This window comes from Frieseomelitta varia, unplaced genomic scaffold, assembly GCF_011392965.1.
Source record: "Frieseomelitta varia isolate USP_RPSP 00005682 unplaced genomic scaffold, Fvar_1.2 scaffold_404, whole genome shotgun sequence".
NCBI lineage: Eukaryota > Metazoa > Arthropoda > Insecta > Hymenoptera > Apidae > Frieseomelitta > Frieseomelitta varia.
In genome coordinates, this window is record NW_025110151.1 from 446,813 (window position 1) to 470,142 (window position 23,330).

General features: G+C 36.1%; 3 protein-coding genes across 4 annotated transcripts; 2 read left to right on the top strand and 1 right to left on the bottom strand.

Annotated features, from left to right (window-relative positions):
- The first annotated feature begins 2,030 nt into the window (after positions 1 to 2,030).
- LOC122531509 (serine-rich adhesin for platelets) lies at positions 2,031 to 7,616 on the top strand. The gene is made up of 3 exons (XM_043659498.1): positions 2,031 to 2,175; positions 4,027 to 6,109; positions 6,936 to 7,616. Exons 1-3 carry the CDS (start codon positions 2,173 to 2,175, stop codon positions 7,247 to 7,249), a joined length of 2,400 nt encoding a protein of 799 aa, XP_043515433.1. The 5' UTR covers positions 2,031 to 2,172; the 3' UTR covers positions 7,250 to 7,616.
- A 666-nt stretch (positions 7,617 to 8,282) lies between these two features.
- LOC122531507 lies at positions 8,283 to 16,317 on the top strand. 2 transcript variants are annotated; one of them, XM_043659488.1, is made up of 15 exons: positions 8,283 to 8,621; positions 8,697 to 9,186; positions 9,270 to 9,565; positions 9,652 to 9,956; positions 10,012 to 10,656; positions 10,887 to 11,141; positions 11,216 to 11,531; positions 11,612 to 12,937; positions 13,018 to 13,223; positions 13,518 to 13,656; positions 14,085 to 14,362; positions 14,439 to 14,804; positions 14,885 to 15,229; positions 15,303 to 15,456; positions 15,949 to 16,317. In XM_043659488.1, the coding sequence occupies exons 1-15, from the start codon at positions 8,417 to 8,419 to the stop codon at positions 16,134 to 16,136; spliced, it is 5,514 nt and encodes a 1,837-aa protein (XP_043515423.1). In that variant the 5' UTR covers positions 8,283 to 8,416; the 3' UTR covers positions 16,137 to 16,317. The 2 variants fall into 2 exon arrangements, with proteins under 2 accessions (XP_043515423.1, XP_043515424.1); XM_043659489.1 differs by lacking the exon at positions 8,283 to 8,621 and having other exon boundaries at positions 8,799 to 8,863; positions 8,952 to 9,186.
- Positions 16,266 to 22,935, bottom strand: LOC122531510 (kinesin-like protein KIF6). Its single transcript, XM_043659499.1, has 13 exons — positions 22,861 to 22,935; positions 22,680 to 22,798; positions 22,529 to 22,603; positions 22,406 to 22,448; positions 21,354 to 21,455; positions 21,167 to 21,288; positions 20,595 to 20,711; positions 20,382 to 20,513; positions 18,820 to 18,954; positions 18,533 to 18,629; positions 18,304 to 18,459; positions 18,001 to 18,223; positions 16,266 to 17,111 (listed from the first exon to the last, which is right to left on the bottom strand). The coding sequence occupies exons 1-13, from the start codon at positions 22,924 to 22,926 to the stop codon at positions 16,366 to 16,368; spliced, it is 2,133 nt and encodes a 710-aa protein (XP_043515434.1). The 5' UTR covers positions 22,927 to 22,935; the 3' UTR covers positions 16,266 to 16,365.
- Between the last annotated feature and the right edge of the window lie 395 nt (positions 22,936 to 23,330).

The following is a 23,330-nucleotide window of genomic DNA, read 5'->3' on the forward strand; positions in this document are numbered from 1 at the left end:
GAGATTAAAAAAAAAAAAAAACTATTTGCGGAAACAAATTTCATTAAAGTATCATCTTTCATAAAGATATTGCAAAAATAACTAAGTGTATCTAATACTTTTTTTTTTGGTCCCAATCTCGACTTACACTCAATATCGCCTACTTCTTGATTGATTGACTCTTTTTCGCTCTTGCCGTTACTTTCTAACTGTTACTGTCGCCTTTGATCACTCTGTTTTTATAATACAGCCGATCACCTTTAAACTGTCTTCGCTTCGTTTAAACGGTTTTGAGGTTTTGCTGTTTTTCAGCCGTTTCGCAAGGTGATCGAGCTGCTATCAAACGACGACAAGTCAATAAACAGTCTCACGCACTTACACACATGTAATCAGTCAACATCACTATTGCCCAGTGTCATAAGGTCTTGCGTCTTGCGCGAATGATCCTTTTCTTTCTTTGCCTCGGCGGAGGGGAAAATCTATTAAAAATTTCCTCCTCCTACCCTTAGTGATCTACAATCGACAATCTCTCAAATGCATGTTAAGATTAAAATCTGCACCATTCGTATCTTTTAACCACTCGTTAGTGACGTACTACTCTGGCTCCTTACAATATTTTACAACAGATACTGATCTGTTACTTTTTTCGATGAATTTGTCGAAATTGTCGAAATCTTGGATTTTGATGGAATTTTTTTTAATCATTTTGTTATAACACAAACAAGGGAATGACGTATAGAACTGATCTATTATTTTATAAATCTTGTTTTAAAATATGTACCAAAAATTAAAATTTGCTAATTTCATTTCTGAAAGATTCATTATTCAATTTCGTTTGTACTTTGTATTTCAGGCACTGTTAGCGTACTCTCTGCTTAAATACAGATACAAACAAAGTTCAAACGTGTACAATGCCACCACAAACGAGATATATTTGTGATAGTACAGATACATAGGTGAGTAATCTGTGATGTAGACTACAGACGAAGAATATAAGCCTGTGTATAAACGAAGAATATGTTCCAAATACCCGGACACAAACATTATGTTTCCTTATCCTGTATTATCGACCGAGGCACTACCATAGACGAGGCACTATAGATACATCATATAAGATACTATTACCATGAACAAGATACATAATAGAAAAATAAAAGATTCGTATATATATATATATCTTTTATTTTTAAATTTATAGATCATCAAGTATTTATTGATTTAACATATAATTTGAATATATAAACAACATGGAGAATATGTTCAACGTTATACAAATACACATATATAGACCTTGTCTGTGATGATGTAAAATTCCTCGAACATGAAATACAAAAATTGCATAATAGGTCTATCATTTGTAATCTATAGTTCATTTATATAAGAACGATGGTACTAACTTTATCTTGTTTAAGGACTGAATTAGCTATAACTCTTGCATTCATTATTGCACGAGGCGTAAAAAACATTCTAGCGCTTTTTCAGGTGGATGTTTCAAAACCTGAGGCACAAAGTCTCATTTAATGTTTGTTCTGTCCTTAGCCAATAACATAATTACGAATGAAATCGAAGTTACGAAATAAATTACTAAATTTTATTCTGTAATATTATACTACTACATTAATAATAGTAATTAATTTTTTCGACAAACTCAGTCAACTACTTTACTATTTCAAATAGTAAAACTGAATACTAAAAAATACTAAATCAAATGATAAGTCTAGTATTAAACTCTATTTCCTTTGATTAAACTTTCATTAAATAATTTCATAGAAAGTCTTTTCCCAAATTGTAAAAAGTCACAACGTCTAAATTGATGATTCACCGTACACGAAGCTCATCGATATCGTATGACAATCGATTCAGAATATTCATTCATCCCGAATTGTACAAGTAACCGGTTTTCCCTCGCTACTTTCTTTCTCCTTGAACTTGAAAGATCGCGTCAGCCTTTCTATTTCATGTCAGTAACAAAAAGAAAACGTGTGCATTATCCCTTGGTTATTGTTTATAGTATCAAAAAGCAGATGGAAAGGATAAGTGATAGGTTCACCTGCAGCTTAGGGATACACGGACGAAGCCGTGTGCAGGAGGACAGTCGAGGTGAAATAAGCGGGTGAGATAGAGAGAGTTGGAAAGTAGGCCTTAGTCGTTCAGTCAGTAGTCAACTGCGTGCCAAGACGATTGGTTGTCGTAATGGTAAGTTTTTTAGTTTTCTCAGCGGTGTTATTATTTCAGAGACATTTGTCAATCTAACTTTTGTGAAAAATAAAATATTTAGAATAAAATTTAGAATAAAATCGATAAAATTTATTGTAATAAAAAATCAGTGAGAAAATTCGTAATTAATTGCTGTACGTTGGTGAATAGACGATATTTGTGATTATACGAGTTTGGCCAAAGTAACGTTTGTATGACTAGTGATAACAAATTATTTCAAATTTAGTGAATGGGTGAAGATTTGTAACATTACATAAAAAAACATCGTGTCACGATTTTTTTGCCTGTCGTTACTAATTCATCAATAATTGATCAATGCATTGAAATGTTAATAAATAATAATCAACGGTGGTATTTATTATTGCTTGAATTGCAGTCATTTAGCGAACGAGATAAATGATACTTGTAGTTTTGTTACTGTTTATATATAAATAATTTGATATCATACATTGAATATTTTTGAATACTCATTGAATGCCCTTCACGTAAACGTTTGTTGAAAGTAATATACATAGTGCAAATTATAGAATCAATAGGGTTGCGACGATGTGTGTAAAGGGTCACGTTGTCGAGGATGAAAGTGACTTTCGTCTTCGAAGATCATTATCATATTTGAAATCATCCAGCGTATCTAATTTCACTGCTCAACACAAATTGTTCCGCATAATTTTTTTCGTTACGCAAAATACTGTGAAGTTGTAGCACAACTTTTATAGCGTCGTGTTGTTCCTGTTTTCTCTTCCGATCAAACCCCACCTTTCAGTCTCTTTTCAAATCAGCCGGAAAATAATGGTATAATTTTGGGATGCGCGCGCATAAATTTAAATTGTGCAGGAAGTTGTCTAAAAGTTGAGACGAACAAAGGCAGCAAATTGTTCGATATTTTCGATACAAGTGAAAAGATATAAATCGAAGCTATACGTTGTGAAACGTAATTTCCACTGTACTAGCATTTTTCTTCGATAATTATTATATTTCATTGCGGGGCGTCACCGGAAATTACAATTCTGCTATCACGCAATTGTACCTGCCTTTTCTACTCTGTACAAGCCTTCCTAGATTTAGGAATCGTTCAATTTTTATGCCACGTTACATAATAGGAGCAAGTTGTTAGACTTTCCCGATCGGCCAATTCAGTCAAGGATATTTCGCGAGAGCTGCTTTATGAATATGAAAGAGACACGGCACTGAGAGTTGATTGCAATCGGTTCTAGATGTTCGAAAGGAAAAACGTGCTCTCCATCTTACGTAAACTCGATGAGAGATGGTTGTTTCATTAACGAGCATTCACATCGACCAGTGACAGATTCACAATTTTCAATGACGAACCATTTGCGAAAAATTGGATCTTTTCACATTGACTGCCGCGAGAAATTTATTTTCTATTTAAGGAACGGAATATCATTTTTATAATAAACATGCGATGAAAGTGCATTTTGCACTTTGGAGTATTAGCTAGTTACTTTTGTTATTCTTTACTTGTTGTTAAAATTTGTTATTAATAAACAGAAATGACAGACACCGGTGACCATCATGTAAACGACGTTTTTAAAGGGAATTTCAGTTGTTCGATTTTTGTAGAAGGTGATAGTTGAAAAACAAGTGACGCAAATAATCACGAAACCAGGTCAACTCTTTCCGATCATTGCGAGTAACTGATTACGAGTGAAAATCATTTCGAGAAGCGGTTTTGGAACACGAAGTGTGTTAATAATATAGGATCCGTTAACTCTTAGAATGCAATTGGCATTCCGATTGTAATTCATTTTGCAATTCTTGGCATACTAATAATAAGCGATAGTCTGATCGATGTAATAATTGTTTGCGCAGTTCGCGGTTTTCTGTTTGCTGCTCCTCTCCAGTCTAGGTCACTGTCAGGACAATGATCTTCCATCGAGATTCGAGATCGAGAGCTCGATCAACCGTACGATCGAAGAAGTGGAGAGACAGGTTCGCGAAGACTCCAGGTTGCCAAGGCTGACTAGGCAAGACATAGTGAAGATTCTGGAAAACATCACGTCGCAGGATTTGAACGAATTCAAAGACAAAGAAAAATTCAAACAAGCGAGGAATATGTATCAAAGAGCGCTAATGGTAGTTCTCCCTTATAGCGCGGAAGAATCGCCCGGAAACTTGAAGGATCTTTACACGAAACCACCAATGACAAAGATAATCCCCGACTTTCTATCAGAGAGTGACGAGAACGAGCCTGAGGAAGGAAAAACGAAGAAAGAGAATAACAATGCGGAGAATTCTGAGACGTTGGTTACTGAGAATTTGATAGTGAATCACAATTCTTACAAAATTGCATCGAAAGATTCCACCACGATGAAGAATCATTACAAAAATCACAGGGACACGTACTCGGAAGTGCGTACGAAAATGCCATTGAAAGATTCGTTAAAAATAGACTCCACGCCTGTTAGGTTCACCTTCAACTTGGAGAATCTTCAGAAAAGTGCGTTCACCACGGAGAAAACGACCACGAGGAAATATCCGATTTACAATGGAAGCAAAAGTTCCGATTTAGAAATCGTTTACAGCACCAGTGTTACGGAGGAACCTGTCACGAAACCGGCTTCGAAGGAAATTACTATCGACTTGGAGAGATTCAAAATGAATCAGAATGTACTGACATCCAGTCAATGGCGTTACAACGCACCGCCTAGTACCACCCTAAAACCAACTGTGTCTTCCAAACTCGAGAAAATACCGTTTCTCCCAACAATCAACACGCAGCTTGAAGATCGTCTTGCCGTTTCTTCGACGCGCGAGCCAGAGATCAGGACGAAAGACAGCAACGTCGCGGAACGTTTCACACTGAATTCTGAGAGACCAATAGCCCTTTTCGTGACACCGATGCCTAGCGAAACGTCATCGAAAGCAAAGTACAGTTCCACGTACTCGTTGAATTCAACGGGATTTCGTCAAACTATGCCAACGACGGGAACAACTATCACTACAACGTCTATGAGGCCGGAGGTGATGGATCTGTTGGCCTCGATTGGTTTACGACCGAACAACAGCAACAACGTCGAAGATGTTTACAAAAGGAACAAAGAAATTCTGGACAGTAAAATTAAATTTCCGCATCTGAACAGCATTCACAGCTTGATTTCAGGTTTGATTTCCGACAGGAGCAACGCGGTATCAGTCGTCGATCGAAATATTTCTTCTGAGAAACCAGGATCCGAGATCAAGAAAGGTATGGAGAATCTGACGCCGGACGTTCAAATGCTGTTCAAAAGATTCGGTCTTCAAACACAGAATTTGGTGCTGCAACCTGCGACAACTACTACAGAGAGAACGATCCTCAACTTAAACTCGTATACAAACTTCAAACCTCTGCCTACGTCGAGCGTGAAGGATCAAGAAATGAAGGTGTTCCTGGCTAAATTTGGACTTGGCGTCGATGTGAATCGAAGAGAGAAATCGATGAAACCATCCACGGAGATTCCCTCCTTGATCGAAGCTGTACCGAGCAACATGAGAGGTATCTTGGAGAACATTGGCCTAATCATTAATTCTCAAAAGACAAACAGAGCGGTGATAGATTCTACGGAGGACAGGGAATCGACAGGAACATCCAAGTTTCACGTGTTCAAACCCCACGAAGCGGTTGTGAACAACGAAGAACAGATGAGTAAAATCAACGAGCTCTTGGATACAGTGAAATTAGTGCAGCAGGGTAAAGCTGACATTCAGAATGTCAAGAAAGTGGCGAACGACTTGTTGCGAACCACGAAGACCCTTAAAGACGGGCCAGATCCGCTGAAGCTGGAGGAGATCATCAAATCTTACAACGACGACGTCAGAAACGAAGTGAAAAGGCAACAAGACGCGGAAGAGAAGAAAGAAACGAGCACTAGTACCACCACGGAACAAACTACACCTTCGCCGATCGTTACGACTGGTATTGAGAAATTTATAATATACATTCTGGCTAGTTTCGAGTTTTCGGTTCAAAGACTCATTCGGGGATTAACAAAATTACGAAATCTGTCGACTAATATGTTTAATAAAATTAGACTTGGGTCTGGCTGACTACCTGACTTCTACCAATTCTCTATCTACTTCGAATTCCTCTGTATATTCTTCTTTCATTCAGGAGTTACAAGGAGCATGATTTTCATTGTGCTCTTTAATTGCTTTCTCTTGCCTTCTCTTTTAACAACGTTGCACCTTTTCCTCTCTGTATAGAAGAAAGGTCGACTTTTCCCACAAAAGGACTGGCTGGGAAAAGATCTGTGAAACCTTCAGACTGATCCGAGGTCTATCACTTTCCATCCATTCGTTTGTTTTTCTAGCTAATAGTGAGAAATACTCTGCACACAGAATACTAATGTTTCTCCTTCGTGACTAATGCTCCAAAGAAATTGTCCTGTTTGTACCTTCTACGTGCACTAACGAAACGTATAATTCTAACGATACGTCGCGTTTTATCTCACTGTATAATATCCATCATTGTCTGTAACGTTATTGTTATTGTATAATTATCGCTGGAATCTGAATGCATGCGATTTCACCGGCTCTCAGAGTTTGTTCATTCAATTGCAATGTTTCACGCTGCTCACACCTCGAAAGGAACAGCGTCGAACGAAACTCAAGTCCGAATGAAACTTTATAATGAAACTTAATAATACAATAATAATATTTATTATTATATGATAATAATATTATTATTATTTATTATTAGTATATATTCATACAATAATGATGAAACTTTATAACGCAAACAGAATTGGCGGAAACCACCTTGAGCACCTCCACGACGACAGATTCCGCGATAGCGAGTTCCGATCAGTCGAAATCGGCCACTTCCACCTCCACTAGCGCTTCCACGTCGAATCTGATGGCTTTGGAGGAGTCTTTCGGTGGCACGACTAAAGAACCCGACACCGCTCTACCTCCGAGAAGGAAAAGCGGTCTTTACTTCCTGGTCGATTGGAATTCGTTTCTCGAAGTCGGCGAGGACGACAAGGAGAAGGTGAATTTGAGGTTCGCGCCAAAAGTCGGCGACAGAGCGAGATTCTTACCAGTGACTGTGCCGTAAAAATTAACGATATTTCGCAGCATAGAACGACGTGTTGCTTGTTGCGTTTTCTAAAGTAACAATAAATTGTTAGATAAATGTGTTTGAAAAATCAAAATAATGCCTAGTTTTGTCTAAACGATATGTACATATATACGTAGAAATAGGAATACATAGTTGAAAGGGATGTGGAGGGTTAAAAAATTACACACGGTTCCGGAAAGTATGATTTTTTTTCGCGTTCCAGGGTACGATATGGAATCTATTCGTAAAGCAACAGGGATAATTGTTACGTCACACGATTTTACAACACACAGTTATTTATGCACATTGTTTGTAATTGTTTTGTACTATAGGTTGACTAATAAAACGTTTTCACTAAAGAAAACGAGCAACCAAGATTGTTTGACCTACATGGTTGTGAAAGTGTAGAATTAGCACGTTGCAAATGAAGAAAAACCTATTGGTTGATAAATTATTCAAGAAGAGGTGTCTTGGAAACTGGGGGAATCGATGAAATAGTATCAAGGTTTATCTCCAATCATTAATTCTACCCTGGTTTAATAAAATGTGTTTATATGTATGTACAAGATGTCTTACTGAAACTTAAACAATCAAGCTACAAGAAACCTAATCTACAAGCGAAAAAAAGAAAAAAAATGTTATATAAACAAATGTTTCATGTATGAAATAAATAGAGATTTAGCAATTTTATTTGACCATTTAATTGTTACTTATGGAGAATTTTATAGCAGTTTTTATTAAAACTCTCGAATGAGTAACATTCTCAAAAATTACGTAGCGTTATTAATTGTAATATTTATCGAACATAAGCAAAATACTTTGAAAACTAGAAATACTAATTATAATTTGTAACTATTGACGACATGAAATTGTCACCACACTAATTGACAGTAGTACGTTTAACTTCTTTGTGCTTTAATGGGAAATATATCTTTATCTATTTAATGCATGAAATACTCGTTTCCTTTTCTTTCGTTTACTGACGAATTTTATATAATATATTTTCTCCTTTGTGCTTGAAGTCCTTTCAATTTCGCCTCTCAGTTTAGGACACGCTGAGAACCACTAAATTGATCAAAATATTTATCCTATTCGATCATTTGTATCGATACGATCAACTGCTAGAAGTTTCTCGACATCGTTCGACTTAATTATATCGTCAGAATGTCCTCGCCAATTCGCAACTACTTTGACAAAACGTTCTGGTTGTTTCTTTTTCTCTGTGCAAACGCTGCGACTTGTTGGAATATTTTAAAAACTTTAGATCAACTTGCGGACATCCGCTTGCCACGAGTTTCACGAAATTCCGAAGACGAATCGTTAATTTGGATGGAATACGAATTCGATACAGGCGCTGGCAACAGGGAAGGTATCGTGCAAAATATTGTTCTACTTGTATTGCGTAGTTATACGTGAATATTGATGGTATTTCTTCTGGTTTTAGAGCTTATAGTGACGGACATTTCCGTTCATGAGTATACAAATTTGCCAAAAACAGCGACGAGTTGGCAGTTCCTGGATGTAAATGGTATCAGTTATCTGTTTCGAGTTGAGAAGTCCATCTTCTTCGTTTATAAATTCGATCTGGATACGGCTGTGGTCAATGATTCCGTGAGTTTCGATCTAGAAGGCATTATATTAACGTTTCAAGTGATCGATCTTCATTCGGGACCTGATGCTGTGGCCGTTTTCTGCGTAGAATCGAACGATGGGACGATATTATCGTGGCACAGGCTGAAAAATGGAAATTCCCTTCAATTCGTTCAGTCATGGACAGTACAGAAACGTATAAAAGACATGAAATTCATTCAGCACGAAAAGCCATATAAAATATTACTGTTAAATGACAACGAATTACATCCTGGATTGGAAGATCCGTTCATCGACATGTATGGATTTGACATTGACTTTTCAACCAATACTTTCAACTTTTGGTGATTATTTGTTCCTCATAATCTCGTAATGATTGCCGAGTCTATTTAACTAGAATTTAATTACAATTAATCGTACGATGCAGGTTCTACAATAGATTTTCCATACCGAGAGCATTCCACGTTCAAATATGTCCCACCGACGAGGATATTTTACTAGCTATTCAAGGCAGGAATGATATTTCGCTCTATAAATACAAAACTACCATCGAGGGAAGTATCTTTCAGTATTTACAAACGATAGAGTCGTACAATTTGAGGAATTTCGTCTGTTTTGAGAGCGGTTACCTCCAATTTTTGTCAACGTCCGGCCCGGAAGCTGGTCTTTTTCACTTGGTAAACGGTGAATTCCAATTCAACACGGAGGCTGAGTCCAACTTCGGTAAAAAGGAAAGAGTTTCGTAAAAGATCAAATCAAAATGAATCTTCCCTCCCTTTCTCTCAATAATTAATTAACGGGTGCTGTAGATATTTCAGAAATCTCGTGGGTGACGAACGTAAAATTGGACACGTATCGGGACGAGTCATTGTTACTGATACAACTGAGAAACTCGACGGTGATCGCCCTCGCTTGGCAAGGCCTGAGTTTCAAAAGAATCTCATTGCCTAGCAATGTTCTCGACCAGCTCGATCTCGCCACGATTACGCCACTTTCGAAGCACGGGTTCATCGTGGACAATCGAATTGTAAAATTTCACGTGCAACTGAAGAATCTGAAACACCCGAGCCAATCCACTACCGAGAGGCTACTGGTCTTGCAAAGTTTGTTAAATGTAAGCGTTGCAGTTTTCGAAATTACGTTCAGGCTCTGATGAAACACCTGTGCAGGACACGCTGAATCATCAAGAGAGGATTCTCAACGAAACGGAGGCACGTCTGGAGAAGAGTTACTTAAAAAATCCGGAAATTACAGGAATTTGGAACATTAGCGTGGCGAACGTTACGAACGCAACTGTGTCCGACAACGTGACTTATCACTCGGTCACGATAGGTGGCACGAACTTAACGAAAGAGGACCTGAGACTCAACGTGAGCGATTTTAGAGGAAGACTGACGAGTTTAGAGCGGAAACTTGATGAAATCGATTCAATCTTGATGAACGCCGTGGAAATCAATCCGCGTTCCGTTTCGGACGTCACAATATTTGGAAATATTATCGTCACCGGCAATTTAAATGTGGTAAACCTAACTGCACAGTCCATCAATGACATCAACGAGACAACTATCGCCGATTTCGTCGATAACAGAGATGTAACAGCTCGTTCCGTGAACGGTATTCCAATTGAAAATATTCAGTTCGGTGATTCTGTAGATGACTATAGTGGCGTGGAATTTTATAAAATAAATCGTGCTCAAGTGAATGGAAATCTTTCGTTTTCTATGATTAATGGAATTGACTGGACTATACTGATGAGAGACATTGTGTGGAAAAACAAACGAATGCACATCCCTGGAGAGACTATCATCGAAGGAGTAAGGTTCAACTTTAACTGTATTTATACGAGCAGTATAATCGTCAGAGATGATTATAATTAAATATTAAATTGCTCTAATCTCATCGATATGATTTAACATATAATTAAATTTAATTGATGCAATTTAGTATAATTAAATATTAATATTTAATTTAATATAAATAAATATTAATGCAATTTAGTATAATTAAATATTAATTTAATTTAATATAATTGCTTTAATTTCAGACGTTGATCTCAAATATTTTCAAGCTGGACATTCTCGATAATCTTCTGTATCCAGAAGACTATGTCTTGGAGAATAGCGTTAGCTCCGTGGTCGTAACCGGTTCGAAGTCGTTTGATTCGATGCTAGTGTCGCAGTTGGAAGATGTAGCTACCATAAACGGCATAGACTACGAAGATTTCGTAATTTTGCACAAGGACAATGTTTTAGAAAAGAGCATCACCTTCGAAAACTTAACGATCGAAGGAGAGTTCTGGGTACGTTCCGCTAATTTTCAAGTACGTATATTTACTATATAATCTAAGAATGCAACAGTATTCTACGTCTACAGATAGATGGTGATATATCGGGATTTAATATGGAAAACGCGCTGTTGTTGAACGAAACTTCCGCGATTTCACCGGACGTTATATTTTTCAACTTGAACGTTTTGGGAAACGTCACGTTCGACGCGTTGCTGATGAACAGACGTTTACTGAATTTAGAGGACCTGCTGTTGAAAACCGATGAAAACGTTGAAATCACTGGAACTAAAATATTTCTGAAGAACGTCGGAATGAAATCCAACGTTACCATCACATCCGGCATGGTCAATGGACATTTCCTGGACGAATTCGTCACTTTGGACACGGATCAAGATTTTCCACGTACGACTTCAGTTTCATTTGCCAATAGTTGATATCCATTTTACCGATGCAACGTGCCCTTCATTCGGATCTCGTTTCAGATTTAACAAAGATACTGTCGAACGTTACTTTTAGAAACGTGACATTCGGAGCGGCGAAGAAGTTCGAGACTTTCCTCGACGAAAACACGAATTCAAGCAGCTGCTTGGACAGAATCGTCGTATTTGAATCGCCGATTACCGTAGATCAGCTGTCCTTCGACAGATTAAACGAGGTTTCGTTTAAAGACTTCGATCGGAAGCTAAACGAAACGTTTGAAAATGTTAGCTTTGAGAATTTAACGACCGAAATATTATTGGCTGAAGAAATAACGACAAAGGCTATCAATGGTATTGATTTCGATACTTTCACGAAACGTTCAGAGCCTTTGAACATTGGATCCGTGGAGCAGTTGGAAACCGATCGTTTGAACGTGACGTTTATCAATGGAATATCAGTGAACGAGATCAATCTGCTGAAGGATCGATTGAATGCAATTTTTGATGGCATTTGTAACGGAAGCATGAGATTAAACTCGCTTCAAGTGACAGGAATGATCACTACGAATTCAGTTAACGGGGAACTTTTAACAGATTTATACAGTAAAGATGAAATAAACACTGTGATCTTCAAGTCAGACACTTTCATCAAGAATTTGACCATCCTGGGCTTGATGAATGGTTTCAACTTTTCGGAACATGTGTCTGACACGATTTTAAAGTCCGATAGAAATATAGCGATCGACGGATATAAAATATTTGACACAATCCTTTGCCATCAACTTGAGACAAGCTTTTTGAACGGACATCCTGTGGAGAATGTTCTAGATCCTTTCAAAGAACAAGTGTTATCGGGTCCTGTTGCCGTGAATGGTTCCGTGACAGTTCTTGAAAAATTTAATACAACTGGAAGTATCGGTGATATCCCATTTTACAATCTGATGGACAGATTCAACAGATTGGGAAACAGTAGTTACGAATTACACGGAGACGTTCGTTTCTTGAACAATGTGACTGTAAACAATCTTTACACGATAGGATTAATCCAAGGGAAAAATTTCGACGACTTCTTGAACACGATAATTTTTAACATCGAGGATAATCTTATAATTTCTGGCACGAAAGTGTTTCAAAATTCAGTAATTTTTAATGACAGGCTCGTAGTACGCGACAAATTGAATAACATTGATTTGAAAAGATTCCAACAGAAAGCTATCTTCATCGACCAGCCATTTTCTGTTAAATCAAAAATTATTTTCAAAGATGGTATAAAGATAGAGAAGGATCTTGCAGTATCGAGAAATCTCAAAACAAAGTCTATTATGGGAATCGATGCGAATAATCTGTATGATAATGTTCTGATTCTCGACAAACCTAATTATATCGAAGGTAAGTAAAATTGTATTTATTTTGGAGCACATCTTAAGATGTATGTACTTTGCAAATGTTTTATTTTTGTTCTTTCACAGGGATTACCACATTTACTAATGTGAGTTTCGAATCTGACATTCAAGTGGGGAAATTCAACGATTTGGACATGAAATTGTTAATACCACTGAACGCTGAACAAATTATAAAAGTCTTGAAATGTGACAATGTTACTGCAGATCAATTACAAATTTTAGGAAAGGTCAACGATGGAAACCTGCAGAAGATTCAAGACAATACTTTCATGGTATACTTTCAATCAATCAATTATTACAGTATTAAATGTTTTCGAAAGTTCTATTTTTTTCTATTTCAAAGAGATTATATATATATATATATATATTATAATAAACAAGCGGGATTATTTAAAGATTGTCTGAAGATTACCTAAAAGGTATCTGAAGAGTAGCTATATTATTTGAAAATCGTTCCAAGTTCCTCAAAACATCTCGTAATAAATTCTAAATTTATATATATAATATTATTATAATACTATTTACGGTCACCTGGGGAGTATTTAGTAACGCTCGTACGTTTTCAGATGACTGGGAACCAGAACATATCAGGACATTTCAATTTTCGTGGTCACGTTTATGTCCGAGGGGATTTCAATGCTCGCATTATTAATGATATTGATCCGACGAATATTATACCTTTGAATTCGAAAAGTTCTATAAACGGTAAGATAAATGTTTAATGGTGTTTCGTAAGTCGCTCACTTCCAAAGAAAATGACATAATGCACATCATACTCTTGCGAAAAAAAAAAATGTCACAATTCAAAGAACACGATTATCGAGTTATCGCCATAAAAATATTTCAGAGACAGTTATGGATATTTTATTTATTGACTCACAATTTTGGTTAAAAAGAAATTATAATTCGTGCGACACTGTGCTATATTCTATAAAATAACTCTGATTATGAATTTTGTTTTCACTATCACTGTGAACATATTGATAGGACATGAAGTTTATTACTTTTAAATGCGTCGTTTCTTTAATTTTTCATTGGTGTCGTTTAATTATATTACTTTTTTCGCAAATGAGAAAAATGATTCGTAATTTCATAATAAATCATTTTTTTTTGTACAATGCTTGTTTTTCTAGGCAACTTCATATTTGAAAGACCAATACTTTTCAATCAAAGTCTTCGAGTCTTAGGCTACTTGAACGGCATAGATCCATCTCGATGGGAAGCAGTGGCGGTCACAGCCAACAATTTAGTTCCACAGTTTATCTTAGGTAAATGGACCGTGTTTGGCAACGTTTACTTCGAGAAAGGAGCATCGGGAAGCGACATGTTAAATCGCGTGAACATCACAGAATTGTCCAACGCTTTAGCGAAAAAACATTTGGAGATGAATGACGTATTGGGAGAGAAAAGTGTACGGAAATTGTTTTCAATGGATCAAGCGTGAACATTGAAAAATTTGTCTAAAACGTGTGTGCGTTCTTTTTCAGATGAATCTGGACAGCGTGTGTGAAGATTTACGGGAGCTGAAACGCTACGCAGAGAAACAAATTTACAAGTTCAATGCGTTCGATTATTTGCAGATCATCGAGTTCGACAGAGATATAGTTAGCGCTCATTATTTCGAGTTGGATAACTTGGACTACATAACGATAAGCTACGATAGCTGTCATATGCGTGTATACTCGTTCAATGGAATGAAATTCGAGTTGGTCAACGATATCTCTGATTTCGGAGTGGTTGAACAATGGACCACTTTCAAACACGACGGAGTTTTATATTTCCTCACTTCAGGACGAAATTCTTGCGGCAGGAGCCCTGTTAATCTGTGGAAATTGAGAAACCACGAGTTCGAGGCAAGATTTATGGTTCTATTTGAAAGTAAAATGTAATCAAGTACTTTTTTTTTTATTCGTATTTCGTTTTCCATTTTTAGCACGTTCTAGATTTCGGTCATAACGTAGATGGCAAGAAAGTCTATCAGGATGCGTTCCTCATGTTAATTAATGGAAAGGAACAATTCCAATCGTCTGGGAGGATGAACGAAGAATTACAAAAGTCTCTATCGTCTACGACAGATGACGATAATGTTCAAATTATTTTGGACAAGGACAAAATGTTGTTCACCAGTAAGAACGTTGTCGATAAGTATAACGTTGACCATTCTACCAACATAACCGTTGACGTTAGAAATGCAGAAACTTTGAATTTCAAAACTGGAATATACGAGAAGGACATGTTTTTGTATTATGACAAAGAAGTCAGCGAGGATCGCATATTCGTGAGTTCGATCTTTCAGAAAGTATCTGACCAACTATGTTTTTCAATGTCTTCACTCTTATATATTTGCACAGATTTGTAATAATGGCACAAAATGGAAGAAAATCGTTCAGACGATAAAAGCACATAGGCCAACGTCCTTTACTATCATTAATTTCGATGGACTGATTGAAACACTGCTTGTCTTTGTTGAAAACAGGAAGAACCTTCGAATTTACGAGTATAAAGGTAATTATTAATTATTAGATTGCGGAAATATTTTTATGAACACGCTCCGAAGCATTTGTCTATTAAATGTTATGGAAAGTATTGTATTATATGCATTTTTGCATCTCCAAATTTTTCATAAATGCATAAAATCCACAGTAGAACATTCCTTATTCGAGTATTCTAATATTATTGGAACAAAATGTTTATTGGTAATAAATGCCATTCTTCTTGCGTTGAAATATTTAGAAAAGATTTTTGAAATACAAAAAAATACTTAATAATGTTAAAAAAAATTAGGAAATTCAATAGTAAAAGAAAATATAGCAATTTTGAAATAATTTTTTTGATCTCTGTTTGAATACATACAATTTAATACATGTGAGAAAAGTAATTGTTCTATTATTCGAAAATGTTCCATTAACAAAATATTTTTATCTTCCTATTAGCTCGAATATGGGAGTTTCTACTGTATTATTAGATCATTTTCAAGCGCGAATCTCTTTTTTTCAGGCATCCAAGGCTTTCTGTACAGAGACAGTATAAGAATGAACGTTGATAAATTATTTACCTTTAAAATTAGAAAATATCCTAATTTAGCAAAACGATACTGTCTAGGTTTAGCTTATGGAAATAGATTAACCATTTTAGAAGCAAAAATGTACGGCGAAAAATTAGACATGGGACCGTTAACGTGTTGAAAACATTATAGTTGCCTGGAAAATAATTAATTAATTGAAAATTAATTGAAAATTTTTTTTAGTTTAGTGCGTATAAAACTATTGAGTTAGAATCAACTGATATTATATTATATTGTGTTATACATTACACGTTGTATTGTAATTGATTGTACATACGAATAATAAGCATATGATTATGAAATACTGTATTTCTGCATTCTTTATCGTAAACAGCACTTTGAAAAATTGATCAGTAAATACTTCCAGATCGTTTCGCTTTGTAGAACGCTATGATTTCCTCGTCGATTTCTGGATCCCCAGTCAATGGCAATGAATCCTCAAACTGCTTATCATTTTTCTCCGAATCACACTTCCGGTCGAAATCTTCTTTCTCAATTTTCACGTTTTCTTTTAGAGTTGAAGGACTTTTTGGAGTACACGCATCGAAGCTTAAAAACTTTTGATACACTGGGACCGAATAATCTGCTTCTACGAATGAAGCTTCCTTAGTTACAATTTTCGTCTCAGCACTTGGCAATTCAATAGGATTTTGCTCATTTTGTTGATTCACTATCGAGTCTATCCGAGTATTATGTTTCTTTCTGTCATTCTTCTGTTTTCCAGTTTTACATAAGGATTGTTGATTCGAGTCATTAGTTTTATCAGTTACTTTCTGATCAACTGTGTGATCTCGATCCCGAGTTAAATCACTTAAAGTTAAATTAACAATATTGCAAGGCAATTGCTCTGAGGTATCAGAGAATACCGATTTGTTTTTCAACGTCGAATTGTTATCCCTAACATTTACACCGCAGTCAGATTTGATTTGATCACTAATCTTAGGTCTTCGTTTTTGTTTTTTTAATGGTATACGATTGCTTATCGAATCTTGTACGATTTCTTGATTCTCGTTCTCGATACTATTAATTGTAAATCTATCATCACTCGCTTCTGTAAGTTGGTGATTCTTCTTCTTCATTTTATCGATTAAATATGCTATCGAAGAGTTAAGAAATTTTCGAATAAATAATGCAAAATTCAAGGTATTCTCGACAAAGGTACAAAGACGAATTATAGTCACTTTTTTAAAATTCTTAGAACAAGTTTTAAAGTGAGTCAAAATCATTCTTCGATTCTTCCTGCAGAAAGTAACTGATTATTTACTGTAAAATCGCTTAAAAATAATTTAGAGTTCATAAATGTAATAGACAACTATGTATTCTTGTGAAGAAGATATTCATCTGCTTTTTTGTTATATAAAGTCTCAGTTTTCATGGTATAATCGGATATCTATATATCAAAATATGTATGTCGATGTGTGTAATTTTCTCGAGAACAAAGCGCTTTGTCAAAAAACTTTATTTCACACTTTTTACTTATCTTCGCACGTAGAACAACTTTCTGTAGATCATTTACCTCTCTTCAATTTAGAACTAATCTAATAATTAATTAATCTAATTAATCCACTCTAATCTAATATGTATACTCGACAAATTTTTAAACTCGATTTTCTTAAAAACGTCATACGAAAAGATTTCGTTCTATATTTTCGACCCATTAGAAGTAGAAACACCTTCATCCTGATTGTGCCACGAAAAACTAGGACATACTGTTTAAATTATAATGACAACGTTCACGAATAGAGCAGCAGTACATGATGGAATATTACAGTGAAAAATTGCAAACATTATGTACAAATTGCAGAGTGCACTTGCCAACTTTTTACAGAAAGAAAAAGAAAATTATGAACAAAACCATCAATATCCTCTCCGACTGTAAACAATAGTGAGCAAAATTAATATGAAAGTGAATTTCTAGTGAAAATTACAATTACAATTACAATTACAATCGTAATCATTGTAATAACAAAATAGTAATAGGATACAAATTTCCTTGTCTCTTTGTGTCACTAGATCCTCATAATATTCCAGTTTCTTGGGATAACATTTTTGGTCTTTGCTCAATTCGAAAGCTCGTTTGAAACTTTCGAAACAATATTCGACCTTCTTCGGATTGAAGTCCCAGAAGACTCGTTCGCCTGATTCTAAAAAGCTTCTGACCTTACAGTCGAGATCTCTTTTATCCTTAGCCGTCAGTTCCTCAGGCGTCTGCTTTAAAAAGAAATATCAAACGAGTGAAAAATATCTATTCGCCAGTTTTCGACTGATTTTTACTCAAGATACTGAACGATTTGCCTGGTCAAAACTTTGATTTGTTGCTTAAGCCTTTCGTTCTCCGCTCTCAATAACGCGTTTTCACTTTGAACGTCTGTCTCAAAATTTAACTTCAGGTAATTCTTAATAAGAGCCACCCTTTGAGCGAATCTACAAGTGGACACCGTTTCCTGGCAATTACGAAACACATCCGGTTAAACAGATTAATAAATAAAACGAGATAATAATTGATGACAATCGTACTTCCAAATTAGAAAAGTGAACGCTTATGGTCGCCAACATGATAGTCTGACAATTCCCTCCCAAGCTATCTCTCAAAATCGACGTCAACAATGAATTCCTGAGAATGAGAACGACGATTAATCGAAGATGAAATCTTGCTTAATTACTCCGATATCCATTTTCTAATTCCAAACAAAAAAATAAAAAAATAAACTACAGAAATAAGAATTTATTCGTCATTCGTACATTATTGACGGAATGAAAAATTATACCGCCGGATTATACAAATCGTTGAGTGAATTTAACACCTGTAAGGAATGTGACCCACGCTCTCCTGACCCAGAGACACTATGACTTGTTCCAAGTAATGTAGGCTCAGGTTAATGTGCTTCGCCTCGGTCAGAATGGTGCCGGTTATCGAGCATTTGTAGACACGTTCGGACCTACGAGGAGATCTCACGTTGAAAAATCGGATACCGTTACAAAATTTGCCAGCACGGGCGCAGATGGCAAATGAGAAAGCACGACAACGATGGTTTACGCGTAGAAAAAAAAAAAATTATCGCCGACGAAGTATGTAGGTCGACGTTTAATGCATTCGAGATGTTGGCGTGTAATCGCGAAAAAGTCATTTCCTCAACATTGTCAGGATAGAGACGCAACCTGCGGAAGGAATTTCAAATTATCGTCACACCGATCGCAGAGATCGTTGGCGTGTGTGAGTTTAATCGTACTTTCTCTTGCACACTTCCTTATTATTTATGAAAATTAACGTACGACATTGTATTAAATCTGTGACAAAAAGTTTTCAATTATATTCGAGGATAGTCTTTGCTGTGCTGTGCAGCTTCAAATCGTATGATTTTTTTTTTTAATTTAAAGAATTCAACATTCTTATCGACGTAGCCGTTTACTAGTTTTTCGTCAAATGTTTCGAATGTCATCGCCTGCTCCAATATATATACATATTGAAAATTATTTTCATTTGATAAATCATTCGATATCTAGAATTGTCTCTGTTATTGTCTATATAATTCATTGTACTTTATTTGAGAAAAAATTCAGCATACGTTCTAGCGTTTTATCATTTATAAGTTTGAGAGATCAATGATGATCACAATTATGAACGTATACGTTGTTTCTATACAATTAATGTATTCCTTCATTATAGGGATTTAACTTAAGCTAGCCTTCTATTTTAGGGATTTTTCTTTTCTTAAATGTTGAATTTGCAAAAAAAGCTTAAGCAATTAGATCCTGTATCCATGATTTTTAATATAACTAACAAGATTATTCAAGACTTTGATATTGATCTTTTTTAATAACTTTCAATCTCAGATTAAATATAAAATGCATAAAGCAATGAGTTCTGCATCGTATAAAGTAATAATAATATTATTATTTAATAAGCTTTTTTCGTTAAATTGATAAATAAATAAATAAATAATTTGGAGCTGCATGACAGAGCAAGGAATGTGGCAAGAATTATGAAGAAAAGAAATTTCTCCTTTAAATTGTAAAAATTTTACGCCTCAATATATTCTAAAAATTCTCTATTAATAAATTTTTCCATCTAATATTTTCATTATCTACTTATTTCTTTTAAATAGTAAATAATAATTTTTGAAGCAACTAGTTGCTTACTCTACATCAAGTCAAGAATAATAAACGATAAAAAATAAATAACATATAAGTAGTAATAATAGTTTCACGTTTGGTTTTCTTTTTCGTTAAATTATAACGCCTAATTAAAATTAAAAAAATAAATTTCTTTTCAACGAGGTTGTCTTTAGGAGCTGTTCAATTCTTGCGCAATCTCCACAGCTCTTTTATCTTCAGTCGATACAAGAGTAGAGAATTGCATACGAACCCTGCCAGATCGACTAGATGTACTTTCGCTCGCTTGTACTGTTCAGCGCCAAACTGTTTCGCAGAAACTATGATGGTAAAGATACAATGCGATCTCGAAGACTGGAGATTCATCGGTGTATCGGCGATAACTCTATCAAGAATTACATATTTATACATTTCTCTTTGACAGGACACACATCCCTACACAGAACGTACATCTAGATTATCTTACCGATTATTATCGCCCAGCAGGAGCAATTCAAACGCGTCCTCCAAATTTCTAACGCAGTAAAACGTCAAATTTTTCAGATGTAGCTTCCCAACCTCGTCTTCTCGAATACTGATGCGCCTGAAACGCGACGAAAATTTCCAACGGATGAGGAACTTCATTATCCTTTCTTACTTTTCAACAAACAGCGAAAAGGATATTCTCCGCGGACATTGGAGTGAAGAAATATAAATCAATGCCTATCCTTAAATTTAAAGTAAAATTTAAGTTTAAAATTTAAAGTAAAATTTAAGTTTCTGGAGGCGTATTTTTGCATTTCTGTTTCCCCGTTATTTTTATGTATGTGCGCAAGTCTGTCAGTCTGGACTAGACATAACGCGACGCAAAATGAGAAGAGCATAAGAACGGTTGCACCTTGCGCACCGTTCCTCTATGACTCGAAGCCTACCGGAATCACGGTTGATCGGCCGGGTCAAGCAAGTTGTTTCCTTTTAGGGGAGGTTCTTCTGGTTTTTACGAAATAGCCGTGTTCGCGTATTGGTTGACAAGCCGCCATTTACGTCAGCCGGACTTACGGTAAATTTTCCAATCTCGTAACCGCAAAATCTCGTTGCTGTCTCCGATCTAGCAGGTCATAGCCGATCTCGTTGTAAATCTCCAAGTAAGCCACTTCGATGGAGTATACGTTCTCCGGTCGCTGCATAAAATTCAAGGGTAGCAATGAAGGTTCTTTACGCGCTCTGATAAATTAACAAACGCAACCTTTTGTATCGCATCGAACAGGAATTGCAATGTTCTCGGTATGATGCCACGGTTCTCGTCCTCCAGGTCTCCGGTTATCGTGTGCGTTTTCCCACTGGCTGTCTACGAAGTTCGCGGCTTAAAACGTACCACAGGTTCGTCCTCTATCGATACTTCGTGGATAGAATATTCGAGAATATAGCACGAATTCGCAATTTTCTTGGACGATTCGTTTCTATTTATTTAGTTGGAAATAAACAGGCGAAGCCCCTTTGATACAATAGAGTTGCGAGAATATTATACAAGTGTAAAAATACATACACGAGTGATATAAGAAAGTGAAGGAAATTAAAAGTGACGGCATACAGTTACAACACCATGATACGTGTAATATAATATTGGGAAGCTTAAAAATTGATCACCGAATCTTTAAAATTAGTCTTTAAAACAGAGCATCTACAATTGCCAATAGTACCAGGAACACAAATTTATTCGGTCCATAATTTCGTTAGCAAGCAAACAGGTCCTTACGATCAGGTTTGTGAATCTAAGTTTGGTAGAGAAAAAATCAGTTCAGAAAACAGAAAATTTTCCACAAATGTCGCAAAAATATTAAAAGTCTTTCTTTCCAGAGTATAAATATTCAGTTTCTACGTTACAAATTCATAATTATGTTCGTATCTGTGTACGCGAGATTAAACGCGAAAATTCCTTCCAATAATATACTTATATTGATATAGTGACCATATTATACCGGCGTACTTTAAGTATGCGGTAATATTTTAATTTATTTATTTGCACGAAATGTAATGTATGGAACGAAAATTGCAGAGAACAACCATAAATAAACAAAATAAAAGTTGGCAGATGTATCAAATCAGTAAGTTGAATTGATACGAGAAATAGAAAATCAACACTAAGTTATCCTAAATACGACAACTAAGCAAATCAGACTAGTTTAGTGATCCAAGCACGTTGTTTTTAAAGGATGTAAAAGAAACAGAGAGAACTGATCAAATAAACTTTTTATTCGCACCACATTCTCGATTCTATCGATTTTTTGCTCGGTATACCTGGCCATAGGCGAAAATGGTGCCATTGTAACCATCGAGGGCACTTTAATAAACAAAATTGCATGGCTAAGTAAATACTTGTATTGGATTTAATTCGTTAACGAACGATACGATTCCTTTTACCTTTCTACTACGGGCAGTGCTACATTCTCGAACACGTCTTGCTGCGTTGCAGATTCCTCGAATATTCGAAAGAAACTGAAAGTCAAAGATTTCAAGCTGTACATTTAAAGTACATTTCTGATAATCGAGCGCCAGTTGCGCGACATCTTACGAAAAGTTCCACGACTCGGGACGATTGTCAGGGCAATCTTTTAACTTTTGAATCGGCGACACTAGAACCAAGAAATCTTCCTCGAGATTCCCTCTGGGACGATGCAATACCTGATAATTCTTTGAAAAGAAAATGCGCGTTATATAAAGCCGATCCCCATTCAACACGCTGCGATATCTACCACCGTGCTCTCCCGATTTCTTTCCGGTTTTAATCTTGCGTAGATTCTAACAGCATTTTTCACCATTTCGTTTGCATAACCTCTCACGTTATTTGCGATTACCAGTCAACGTTGGGTGATCGATTATCGAATTACACGCATTGAAGTTCAAAGCATTGAATCGTTGGGAGCAGTGATTTGCAAAAGGAACGCTTTGTCGCGCGTGCCTAAACTGCCTCTCGTTTGAATCAATTTGAATGAACAAGGCTGCCAAAAGTTCTGGATACGAACGACGCACGCCGAGCGCTGAAACTAGACCAATAAAAATGCAACGAACGGAAGCACGCGCCGGCAAAAAGTGACGAGGATTTGCACGTTAAAGGCGACAGATCCATTCGTCGGCAGAAAGTCCATACGACGGCGGATATTTGCGAGAAAGCTTCAGAGGAAGCAACAGGAAGAAAAAACACATCGAAGTTTTTCTCCTCCCT

Coding starts and splice junctions, on each gene's coding strand:
- LOC122531509 (XM_043659498.1), top strand. Junction 6,110..6,935: donor TTCGCCGATCGTTACGACTG/GTATTGAGAAAT, acceptor TAACGCAAACAG/AATTGGCGGAAACCACCTTG.
- LOC122531507 (XM_043659488.1), top strand. CDS start 8,417: ATGTCCTCGCCAATTCGCAACTACTTTGACAAAACGTTCTGGTTGTTT. Junction 9,187..9,269: donor ACCAATACTTTCAACTTTTG/GTGATTATTTGT, acceptor CGTACGATGCAG/GTTCTACAATAGATTTTCCA. Junction 9,957..10,011: donor TCTTGCAAAGTTTGTTAAAT/GTAAGCGTTGCA, acceptor ACACCTGTGCAG/GACACGCTGAATCATCAAGA.
- LOC122531510 (XM_043659499.1), bottom strand. CDS start 22,926: ATGGTGAAAAATGCTGTTAGAATCTACGCAAGATTAAAACCGGAAAGA. Junction 22,799..22,860: donor GAAATCGGGAGAGCACGGTG/GTAGATATCGCA, acceptor TTCTTTTCAAAG/AATTATCAGGTATTGCATCG. Junction 18,630..18,819: donor GTGGGTCACATTCCTTACAG/GTGTTAAATTCA, acceptor TCTCATTCTCAG/GAATTCATTGTTGACGTCGA.